The following is a 12,500-nucleotide window of genomic DNA, read 5'->3' on the forward strand; positions in this document are numbered from 1 at the left end:
GAGCAATGGCATGTGTGGCCCACCACTGTACTTTTCATTTCTCTGTTTCAATTACTGCGCCATAAGCCATGGCCAGATAGTTGGGAAAGACTTGGGGAGCTCTTCGACAAGCTGTACAACTTGTGCATTAGTAAGGAAACTAAATTGCTTCAGTTCCTGAACTGAGGCTGCAGTTGGCTGCAGCGCTTGAACTTGCATTGGGCAGCATAAGCGTGAAGACTTAAATGCATGGACTGTATCATGGAATTGCACGCTGAATTTCTGCTGGTGAAAGCGGAACCCCAGGTTGATGCACTCCTTTGCTTGAGCAACCAACTGGTTGTACAACACCATATTTCCACCTGCATGTTTGTGAGCCTTGGCCTCAGTGTTGGCATATGATTCAACAGCTATTGCATTGGCTAATGCTGACAAACGCTCATAGCAGCTAAATACTAACGGATCATCCCCTTCAAGATAGTAAGTTACCTTAACAAAGTGCTTGCCAGCGTCATTCATAGCAGCAAGCTCATTGTCAAAGTCTCTGGCAGTGACTGGGTCATCAAAATATTGCTAATACACGACACGCCTGCACGACAAACAAGAGAAAGGTTCTCGTTTCCCCTTGAAGGCTCTACATCGCCAAAAAACTCCATCACGTGTAGTTTTTGTGAGAGTAGGAGCTACGCTATTTGTGGTAACATGGCAACGTGAAAAATAGGAATATATTAGTTAAATGAAAAGCTTTCGTTAATACCATGAGGATTAAGGGTGCCGATTTGGAAGATGAATTCTTGTTCCAGATTTTTGCGGCTTTCCGTCGTACCTAGATGTTCCTAGATGTACCTAGATGTAGGGAAAGGCCGCAGATAGCCATGTGTTTTTTGGAGTGGTTAGGGAGAAATGACGAGCGACTGGCTTACATGCATCCTTGTCATTCTTCTCAACATCGAGAAGGTGTTCGCGGAATCGGTCACCGCGAACACTGATACGTACTGATAGCGTTAGCCGGCTAAGTTAAGCCGTTGTTACACTTTAATTTGAACCTCTTAGCTTAGCTGAAACATATGTGCAACCGCGTTACAAATCTAGTTTCTGCAGACGTTGCACCGTGTAACATAAAGTCGAAACTTGTTCGGGAACGTTGAAACTAGTCTCGAAATGTTGTTACTAGATTCCCACAAAACAAGTTGATACTAGTTTCATGGTCTTGGCCGGTTTCTGATTGGCTTACCCAGCGGATATAGCGTGACGAGACCAAGCGAGACCACTTTCACGAATAAGGTGTTAAGGCCCGGGCAAAGCATAGTTAATAGAGGAGACTGGTTTGGAAGCTCGGCAAACATCAAAGGAGCAAACAATAATGCCAAGATTTAGGTTGGAAAATCCACGACCGTGCACAATCTTTTGTTTTGCGCTCGTACATCATGCATGAATTACGTAACCAACACGTTTCTATTGGTTAGTTCCTCAGTACGGAGTAAATAACTATTGTGTTTTGTTCACGGTCAAGGCTAAAAAAGAGAACAAAAACATACAACAAAAAAATTTGTTGGGTTTCATAACCATTCCCGTCTATTAATTAACTAGGGGCAGACGTATTCAACATTTGCTTCAACATCCGTTCGATTTTGTTGAACAGTGATGTTGAAACCGTTGAATCAAAGTTGAATAGATGTTAAATGAGTTCAACGGCGTTTAAACGTTTCTTCAACAACCATTCAACATTTCTTTGATTTGAATCAAATGTTGATGATGTGCTGAAACCGTTTGTCCACCCAAGCAGTCACTGATCGTTGAACATCGTTCACCAAAATCGAATGGATGTTGATGCCGTTTGCCCGTGTCTGTACACGGTTAAACTCTTGTTTTTATCAGCAATGCGATCGTTGCGATCGTTGCAGAAGTAGAAAGCGGTTATACTTTTCATTAAATCTGTTTCGCAACGGAAGTTCAGAAAAGTTTCACGAAACTATGTTACACGGTGCAATGCCTCCTAAACTCGTTTCGCAACGCCATTGCACACAAGTTTCAACTAAAAGGTTTCAACGAGTAACTGTGGCTTTAGCTTGAATATGGGATAAATATGTGTATCCATAAATGACAATCGTAATGAATTTTTATGGTGCATTTCCTATTCACATATTCATAATTATGCGCTTTTACAAGTAAACAATCTGACATCACCATATACAGCATAAACATGCAGTAATGATTACACGGTTAATGTAAAGTGATTATAAAAGTGTATCCGTTATTCGTTTTGCATTCTTTCATGCTCATGTTGTGTACTAGTTATTTATTAATCCCATGAGTCCGAGGGCACGTTAATTTCACACGTGTGTTCAAAGTTATACAAGCGAAATTAATATTTTATTGCTCAAGGGCATATTGCGATTACGTGTTAATTAATCACATAACGAGTGAACTCATTGATGGAAGCCAGTTCAATGTCGCGACAAACGGATAAAAAATGGCCCCGTATGTTATTATGTAATTACTGACTAATAGACCAAGGCACCATGACGTCATAGCTCAAAAATTCACCACCAAGCCTCGTTTGCACAACATTATTCACATCATCTGGACACTGTCCTTTACAAGTTTTTTTTCCCCCTTGGGATTCAGTTCAAGCTAAAATTTGCAAGTTTGATTTTCGAATTCAAGTCTTGGTTGTGAAATCATCTAGGCAGACGTCACGCACAAGGGCAATTAAACTTATGGTCGTTTAGTGATTATCAAGTCTACAGAGCTGATCATATGCTTGTTATTATGAGCAACAACGAATCGATATCCCGGAAAATTCGTGTTTTACCAATTTTCTTATCGTAAAAAAAAAAACAAAAAAAAAAACAAATGGGATCAATTCGAATGCCTCTTACCACTCCGTGCTTTTATAGATTTTTTTTTCTTTTGCTAGTATTATATTCCCTTTTCTCTTGCACCGTACGTTTTGTATTTAGCAGTGCAAAAAAGTTAAATTAGGTTTACAGAAAATTCCGAGTGCGCCATTCATTATGAATTCCGCATATTCAATCAGGCGTTCCACGATTTTTTGTCTTGGTTGTTTTGGCAGTCCGTGAACAAGCCTGGCCGTGACGAGGAAACAAGGGAGCGCTGACATTTGGTGATCGCGTTATTATGGCTCCTATTGTTTTAAGTTATAGAGCAAACTGCAGATTTGACCTCTATTGTTGGAATTTAGCGGCGAAGATATTGAACTCTGAATACAAAAGCTGTTATATCTCGATCTCATTCAAGACAGCTCTATAAATATCTCGTTTCAGCGCTCGCTTGCGACCATATTTTCTAACCCGGAAGAAAACCTCTTCAGTCCTAATGAAATATGTTTTCAGCGCTGCTTACGACGAACTTTAGACCCTGAATAGGCCTTTGTCGATATACATTAAAATTCAGCTTGAAAGAGAGTTTTAGAGGACAAAGACAAAGGAAAGTGGATGTTATGTAAATATCTTTCACACTCATTCCAACGTGATTCTACTGTTTTTGTTCTCACTGCCTCACTGTGAAGCTGAATAGTTGGTATTTCGGAAAATGGCCTATTGCCACTCGCAGCTGATGAAGGGGAATCTTTGTTTGCACTTTTTGCCTAATTAGCATTGGCCAAGCGTTTTCTTCAGTCTCTCATATCAGCCAAAAAATCATTACTGAATATTGAAAGCGCATAATGAGCTATCCCGGAAACTTTGATTTGCCCGATAATCTCGAAATAACGCCACTTTGAAAATTTGAAATTTCACAAAGAATGTATGGGCTCATTAGTATAGGGCGCCGATTGTAAATAAATTATTTACCATGAATTAGCGCTTTTGCCACCCAAGATTTTATGACTCTTTGATCGAAGGCTAATAATTAACTCGCTCGTTATGAAAGCCAAACTGAAAGACTTACAATTGGAGATTTAACGAAGTTTAGCACGGTCTTTTACCTTTTGATGTCAATTTGTGAATAGCATGATGCCTTTTGTTAGCAAACTCGTATGTTAATGAGACAAATTGTTCTGTTTAGCAAAGATTCACCTCGACAAATGCTCTTATTCTGATTCAGTGCATAGCAAGCAATTTATTCACCTGTGATATCCAGAAGGGCTTAAAAAAGACCAGAAATCGACGACTTTCAACAGTTATTGATTTAATTCAGCCCTGCCCTCTCACAAATCCTCAATGAGAAAAAAAAATAATTCCATTTTTAAGTAGATCAATCGCCTGCATGTCTAATGGCAATGGAATATCCAAAAGAAGAGCAAAGGGTTTGAACCATGTTTACATGAAAGTTTCTAAAAACAGCATAACATTGATTGCACTTGATTGCACTGTGAAATGTTTCGTGTAACTTTTTCCTTCACAATGACGCCAAAACATTGCGAGACAAGTTGTACGAAACATTTCACAGTGTAACAGCGCCGTGACGATGAAATAATTCCGTGCCCCAAGGCAAGAAAATATTTCAATGACCAGAAGAAAACAGCTTTTGATCACCTGCTTAAGTGCCAGGAACAAGGCACTGAAAAAATTCTTGACGCCTTCAATTTTGACTCAGCAGTAACACATTTCTCCACAAATAGTATTTGAGACACTATGTAGCCAGTCACTGATGATGATGGTAAAGGAGTAAGCAAGGGGTGCATATATAGAAAATATTTTTGAGGAGGAAACATGTGATCGAAACCCACCTTCTTATATTCAAGCGTGTAACAAAAGATAACTGAGGGGACGTCTGCACATAAGCTCACGTAAGGTTGCAGACAAACATTTCAGTCGTTGTTCTGAGGCTCTTGTTGTTTGTAAAGAAGTTCGCAACAGAAAGGGAGAGGATCCGTTTCAGGAAATTCTTCGTATGTTTCAAGGTCTACAGTTTTCAAGGTACGAATAGATCAGGGTACATGTTAACAAGGTATAACTCAATCGTACAATGTCTTGCAAGACGAGGAAAATTTCGAGGCAGCTATGACAAAGAGTAAGCAATAGCATAACTTAATTAAAAGGGCAGTCGATGTTCAACGCGGAACAAAGCAAAAGTTTCGCTAATTTACAAAAAAAAAAAAAAAAAAAAGAAAGAAGATTGAAACAACAAGCGATATCCAACCATCATTTAGGAGACGTTTTATGCTCTGTCAATGGCGGTTGTAATTTGACCGTAGCCGACTTGAAGGCTTTCATCTAATACGAACTTTCCGTTTTTATACACTTTTATGAATCAACATCGATATGAACATGAACACAAACAGCGAAACGCAGATGCATTGCTGTTAACTAGTACCCTGAAAAAAAGAGCTAAAAGCTAACATTTGGTTTCCGCGTGTCGTTGTCTGTTGTCAATTTTCCTTGCTTAATACGGCAATTAATTATGTAAAACGGGTCGTTGGTTGTGATACTTATTATCATTCTTTGACCGAGACAAGAAAGTGTTACCTGTTTCATTTGAGTTTATTTTCCTGTATGTTTCGATTTGGATACGAATGCTGTGGTGTTTCTTCCGTTTGAAGCAGAGAAATGAGCAAATGAATTTTACAATTTCAACAAGGCAAATACGTTAGGTAAATCTTGGTATTGGTGAAGGAGTATTCTGCTAAACCTAATTAACATGGACACCAATTCATTATCACTGGTAAAAATGCCGTTTAATGTTTTTGCATATTTCTTAATACAGCTGATATTCTTGTTTCATTTGGACAACTATAATATTTGCGGAATGCAAACCAAAGCTATGGGACAATGTTAGAATCTGACCTCGTGATCTCGCAGGAACTGCTATTGATGGCTTGCCCATTGAATGCGAAGCTCATTAGGTTGATTAACACTTTGGCTAACTGCTGATTTCGCAATTACTTATTTGCATAAGAATAACAGCTACTGTATTCCGACAACTGTTCTTCGGAAAACGTTTCGACGATAAATTTCCGCGTCAATCCCTTTACTCGCCTTTTATTCAATTTTGGTTTTCAATATAAATTTTGGCTTAAATTGCGTGACGGGTTTGCAAGCGATATAAGCTGAGCTGACTAATGTTTTTTCTCGTGATGCAAACAAGCAACATACACAGCTGCATTAACTTCCTGTTAATTAATGAATGCATTCTGTCCTTCAAAAGGTCCAAATGATGGAGAGTCCAGTGCGTTTGCATATCTTAAGTTATTCATGTGAGTAGGCTTGCAGTGCTCTAACGAAAACTAAAATCCTGGTCAAAAGATGTTTGAAAGGTTGCGCGCATCACTTCACTTCACACCTAATTCGATTATTCTAACTATTGGCTGAACTATTTGGGAAAGAGCATGCTCTTGTGCCCCCCCGCCCCCCCCTCCCCCATAGGGGGGCTATCTCAAAAGTGACGCTACCTTCCCAACACTTTTGTCCAGGATTGTAGCTCATGCTCAAACGAAGCTTGGCCCAAACCATTAGTTCATCGAAATTTACCACCTTTTAGTGAAGGCAGCCGAGTCGGCCTGCCCCAAAAACTGATTGGCCGAAACGTAAAACACCATAATACTCTTTGTTTGTCCACTCAAATTTTGATTAAGCATTGTTTTGTTTTCTCTTGGGACCATTAGAAAGTCCCAAGAGAAATTGGAAACAATGCTTATTTAAAATTTGGGTGGACAAACAAAGAGTATTATGGTATTTCCCGTTTTCAGGCAATTGCGCTCGAGGAGAACGCATTCCAATCCTGTCACTTTCACAGGATGTCCCTGGGGTATCGATCAGACCTGTTTCCATGTCTCAGAATGCCCTTGGACGATGGGGGCGTGGGTCAAGCTTACCGATGCCCTTGGAAGATGGGCACCTGGGTCAAGTATAATGAAAACGGGCAGAATCACAGCTACAGTTCAAGAAGAAATCGCGTTTCTGAGCAAAGCCGCGCTGATCTAACAATATTTAGGTTTAAGTACCACTTTGAATTCTCAGGGTCTTTCCAGTCAAGTGGATATCGGAAACTGTATTGAGAAGTTCGGCTCACAGATTCGACTATTCTGAAACTTCTCTGCATGTTTAAAGAGTTTGTTTCTTTGCATTTGAAGTAGGTTATATGTCGTTTAAGTTGAATTAAAATGCCATTTTAGCAACGTGATAACAGTCAAAATACTTATTGTGCGATACCTTCATTACTGAATAAACACAAGTAAAGGGTACGAAACGATTGTCCCCATAGTTTCAAATGCCTCGCTTCAAATGCCTCGTCGATGATAAAAGAGGAATGGAACGAACCTCACTAATCCTTGATTAACTACGCTAGTTAAAGTACAAAACGCTGTTTTTTGTTTTGTTTTTTTTCCGCTAGTCAGTATCTTTCACCCATAATAATCAGTAAGAGAGCCGGTTACTTTTGGCGCAGGATTCGTGATGGGAGGTTAGCCGGTAGGTTGGCTGCGAACAAAAGTATCTTCATAGGTCTTCTCTTCAGCGCTATGCTTGCTTTCACTTTGATAAAACACAGCATGGCAGCGATACCTCGTTTCAGACCATATTTGTTAACCCGGAAGTAGATCAAAGTTCTACAGTCCTAAAAAAATATAGTTTCAGGGCTGCTTACGATGAACTTTGTTTAAACCCAAAATTGTCGCGCGTAGCAGGTGTTGGAGGGCTGCCTCGTAGGGTGCGGCTGAAAGCCTATATATATAGCTTGACGTTGTTTCTGAAGCTTCAAAATGTTTTTGTAACTCGGCTTGAGGGGCGTGCTATTGTCAAAATCAAATGTACTATAATAATTCATAATAATAATCATGACGATGATGTTGTCATTCTAGAACTTGCACAGTGTTGGATTGACCAGGAGCGATTATTGACTAGATAAGTATATTTTGTTGTGTTTTTTTTCCTGACATTGTGAAATTTCCGTTTTCTATGAGCATGCCTACTTTACTGATGTAGGGTTTCAGAACCGGCCAAATGCACGCGACCGAAATATCATTGCACTGGTAGGAACTTTGATTAGTCATAACTAATAAATTTATGAAGTAATAACCGCTGCCAGATTCCGTGGTTCACGGACGTTTAATTTGCTCTTGAAAGAAGCGATTTGTTCCAAGACAGATCTTGCTTCACTACACACTTGAAAGATTACTCTTTCAAGATCGCCAGATACAATGCCCGAGCTGGCATGATAATAGAGGTGACAAGACTCTTGAAAGATTATGCACTTTCAAGTCCTACTCAGTTTTGTCCAATATTTGCTCTTAAAAGATTGCATGAGACGCTTTTAAGACATATTATGATACATGTCCGGATGTAGGGATGCAACGCCCAAGCTGGCATCATGATAGAGGTGACAAGGCTCTTGAAAGATTATGCACTTTCTGTTCTTAAAAGATTGCGTGAGACGCTTTTAAGAAAACAAAAAAAGACAAAAAAAAAACAAACAAAAACAAAACAAAAAACAGGGAGACATACCACTTTCTTGATTACTACTCGCGGATGCGTTTTTGTCGTGGTAATTTTTTTGTGCACGACAAGGCAAAACGACATTCGCGTACTTTTGCAGCCACAGACAAGAAAATTTTTCTTTTGTTATCTCCCTGTAAGATTGTGATAGGGTGAAACGCTAAGCTAAATCACCGATTGCACATGTAGTCCTTCAGCGAACAGGCTTGAGCGCATGCTTCTATCCCTGTGAGACATTGTAGTATTCACTGCTTGTTGTCCACTATATAATTTTTCTTGTTAGCCCGTGGGGCCGTAATTGAAATACCTGTGAACGTAAACGTAACCGAAGAACAAGATGTCACTCTTAACTGCACGACATCAAAAGAAGCACCTTCGCCGAAGTGGTCCCGTAAAGACGGTGAAGCTGTGGAAACGCAGTCGCGGGTTTTGAAAGATGACGAAACCAAGCTTCGCATTACCTCAGCTTCCGTTCGAGACGCTGGTATATTCTTTTGTGAAAGTGACCATGACAATATAAAGTACATTTTCAATGTTAGCGTCAAAGGTGAGTGCTTCTTCGGTTTCTATTTATAAGTTTCCCTACGAAGCCACTCGTGAGGAAAAAAAAGAGTTAGCGTAGGAGCGTTGGCCGAGATTTGTAAGTCACACATAACTTATATTGGAAAATATCCTTAAAGGGAAGGTTCACCTGAACAAAGAAAAGCCGCCGCAATTAATACCTGATATAATCTTTACAAATCACAGTTATTCAAGATGGCCATGGCGGCGCCCTGCCGGGCAAATAAGCGTTGCCAAATTTCATTTTTTTTTTCCTGAAACAAACATAGCAACAATTATTATTTTTTTTTTTTGAAAAAAAAAAAAAAATGAAATTAGTTCATTGCGAACATTAGCTTTTCGAAAGCGAGTCATTCATCGCTTTTTCTCATCAATAGATGCCCGCTCGACTTTAAGACTTGATCGAGGGGAAGTAAATTTATCCGAGTGGCCATCCCCGGAGTTTGAGATTGACTGATGCAGGAAAAATGTGATTTTGTCTGCGAGATAGAAGGCGATAAAGTACGACTTTTTATTGAGAACTTTGAATTTTGCCTGACTGAAGCTCGGCCGCCTGTGGTTCGCCCTGTTTCCTCGTGTCTTTCCCTTCAAGTGGCACGAGAAGAGCTGGTGGCGGTGTCTTGTTTGTATAAGGGAGCAAGTCAGATCGCTAATCAAAGGGGAATTATCGAATTAGATCAAGTTCAATTCAGCCCATCACCCTTTTTGGGCCGCAGAAAAGCCGGCTCTTTTTACCTATTCCTCTCCTATTTGAGGTCTGGGAAACTGTTATGCCTCTCAGGCTAGCTGTTACTTCATACCCTTCAGACTTGTGCCAAGTCAGACTTGACAGATTCTCCCGTACCCCCATGATTTTATGCTGTACTCTAGGTGGAACTTCGTATCCAACGGCATCAATTTCATTTTGGATTTAGCTGTAAACTTTGACAAAAAATTCAGTTATGCCTCGGTCTATCTGCAGATAAATCCAGCTGCAGATAAACCTAGCGAACGAAATGAAGCCGCATGCATGGATAAACCGGAGGAGTACCTTGAAGCTGGATGGAGTAGTACATCTTTACTTTTTTTTTTGTATTTTTACCAAGAGAGAAGGCTGAATGGAAGACCAACCTAAGGTCTTTTAATTTATTATCCCTTCGAAACTCCATATCCGCCCTGATCGATAACGTAAACTTCAACTCGACCGCATCTTATTTCGTTTTTCCCTTCACTTGACAGTACTTGTTAAAGTGGAAATGGTTATAAAAGTCCTTAATTACCAATACACACCACAGCTGCAGAACAAGTCATCAAAAATTTTCATAGAAACAGCGGAAAACTTCACGGCGGAGGTAAGCATAGTGTTTCAACTGGCGGCAGGAAAGCATAATTTGAAAATTATCATCATGTTGATGCACTAAACTCTTGCAATCTACATTTTCAAGCAGCTTCTTCAAAACAAAACTATTTTTAAATACAACTTTTAATTACCATAGGTCTATTCTCGCATTGAGAAAATTGCCAGCGGCAATAGGCCATTTTCCAAATGTCAATATTTGGCTTGATAACGGGGCAGAGAGGACAAAGACAATAGAAACACGTTGGAACGAATGTGAAAGATATTAGCATATCATTCACTTTCCTTTGTCTTTGTCCTCCAAATCTCTCTTTCAATCTGAATTTTAATTTATCGTAAATGGCCTATTAGTAGCGCAGACTTGCTTTATAGTTTTAATATCAAGATTTTGCAACTCAGTATATAATCATAAAACCCTTTTTGTGATTTACCGACTTGCTAAGTTTTAGTATGGGGTAAGTTGTGGGTATGGTTATCCTTGGGTTTGTCAGTGGGTGACACTATGATTATTTTTGCAAAGAGGAACCTGTCAATTTTAGGGTGGAAGCTTATTCCCAAGATCCCTTCCTTCTTTTCCGTCGTTTAAAGCTATTGTAGGGCAACTTTTTTTTAAAGTGTGTCAGCGAGGCCCTAAATAGAGAATGTTAGGAAATAGAGAATGTTAGGATCGGCAACGAGTGTAAGTACGAGAACAAGTACAGTACTCGTTCTCGAAGTTGAGCTCTACGTATTTAGGTAAGCGTATAATACGAGTTTCAGTCAGCCGAAAATACTGTATTATGGGATGAAGTTTACATTTGTGTCCACGTTTGCCATTGGAAATCCTTTATAGTAAACGGCGAAAAGCAAAAGATACTGGTCACACTGGCATACATGGAGGGGTCGTCGCACGGTCGTACGGACCAAATTGGTTACCATATTTTTTTAGAAGTGGTGCTCCGCGCGCGCGCCAAAAGAGCTCTGCTATGAACTGTCACTCCGGGAAGAATGGGTTAATAGGGACATAGTGTTGGTGTGGATGTAGAGATTGCATTGACATTCCTAAACCGCCACCCACTCCCCCTCCCATGCCTTTCTCCAGTATCTTAAAAAGGAACTAGTACATTTAGAGAAACGTGGCATATCGATCATAGTACCAGGCACCAGCTATAACACTGGGTTGAATGTTTTGGGGATTTTACCTCTGGGCGAACACCATGATCAGCTTTGTAACACCCTTTTTAACAGCACCCTTCCGGACCCGAATCATAAGATTAGAAACTTGTTGCCTCCAACTCGCAGCGGCAACAGTTACAATATAAGGAAACAATGCAGTTTTTATGTGCCCAATTTGAAAACTAATCGGGCAAGGAACTCCTTCATATACGCCATGGCTGCGATGGTCTAATTATTGACAAATCTGTGAGAACTTTCAAATTTTCGTAAATTGTAATATTTGTAAAGTATTTTTAAGTATTTTAAAATTTCATTCTTATTATCTATTGATTATTACTATATCATTGTATGTTATTGTTATAGTGTTTTAATAAACCATCTATTTATCTATCTCCCCCCCTCCCCCCTCCCACCATTGGCGAGAACTTTGTCGGTCGTGGTCCCTTATGAAGGCTAAGGGTTAAGTCTTGTAATTTAGAAGTCAATCATTCGAATGATAGGGACCTTTAGATCGGAGGACAAGCATGACTACGAGTGTCAGTTTTCCGCACTGAGCATGCGCAGAAGGTTTGGAGGCCAACATTCTTCGCGAGAAAACTCGCACGCTTAGTCGTCCTCCGATCCAAAGGTCCTTAATATTAACGACTGCTATTGATTTTACACTACAGATGGATATAGTGTACAAGAATACTCCGGGCTATGTGCGAACGGAGGTGCTGAATTTTACGTAAGTCCAATATTTTTTTGTTCTATGCAACTCATTCTTCATGGACCATTCTTCAGACACGTTTTTTGTCCTGCTCATTTTCCAGCTTTTGTTATTGGCTTATCAAAAGTTCATCCTCTCACGTATCTGGAAACTTTAAGCAATTGTGTCTTGTGACAACTGCTGATGCCACCTGAAGTTTTCAGGTGCCAATAAGAGAAAATTGCGTAAATTGTGCGAGGATCACTTTTCCATTTCATTTAAGGTAATTCCCTTGAAAATGACGTACTATCCAGATTTATTTCAAACTTGGCACAATTGATATTCATACACAGGGCATTGAAAAAATGCAGTAAAAAGATGGTGT

The 12,500-nt window shown here is 39.7% G+C and overlaps 1 protein-coding gene across 1 annotated transcript in view; it reads left to right on the top strand.

Annotated features, from left to right (window-relative positions):
* Nucleotides 1–8,652: 8,652 nt before the first annotated feature.
* The window catches only part of LOC138010838 (angiopoietin-1 receptor-like), a 25,700-nt gene continuing 21,852 nt past the window's right edge, over nucleotides 8,653–12,500 (top strand). The window contains exons 1-3 of the mRNA XM_068857834.1: nucleotides 8,653–8,922; nucleotides 10,155–10,267; nucleotides 12,096–12,154. Of these exons, the coding sequence (XP_068713935.1) occupies nucleotides 10,172–10,267; nucleotides 12,096–12,154 (155 nt within the window). The 5' untranslated portion in view covers nucleotides 8,653–8,922; nucleotides 10,155–10,171. The remainder of the gene's footprint in view (nucleotides 8,923–10,154; nucleotides 10,268–12,095; nucleotides 12,155–12,500) is intronic.

Source organism: Montipora foliosa, chromosome 7, assembly GCF_036669935.1.
Source record: "Montipora foliosa isolate CH-2021 chromosome 7, ASM3666993v2, whole genome shotgun sequence".
NCBI classification, from domain to species: Eukaryota; Metazoa; Cnidaria; class Anthozoa; order Scleractinia; family Acroporidae; genus Montipora; species Montipora foliosa.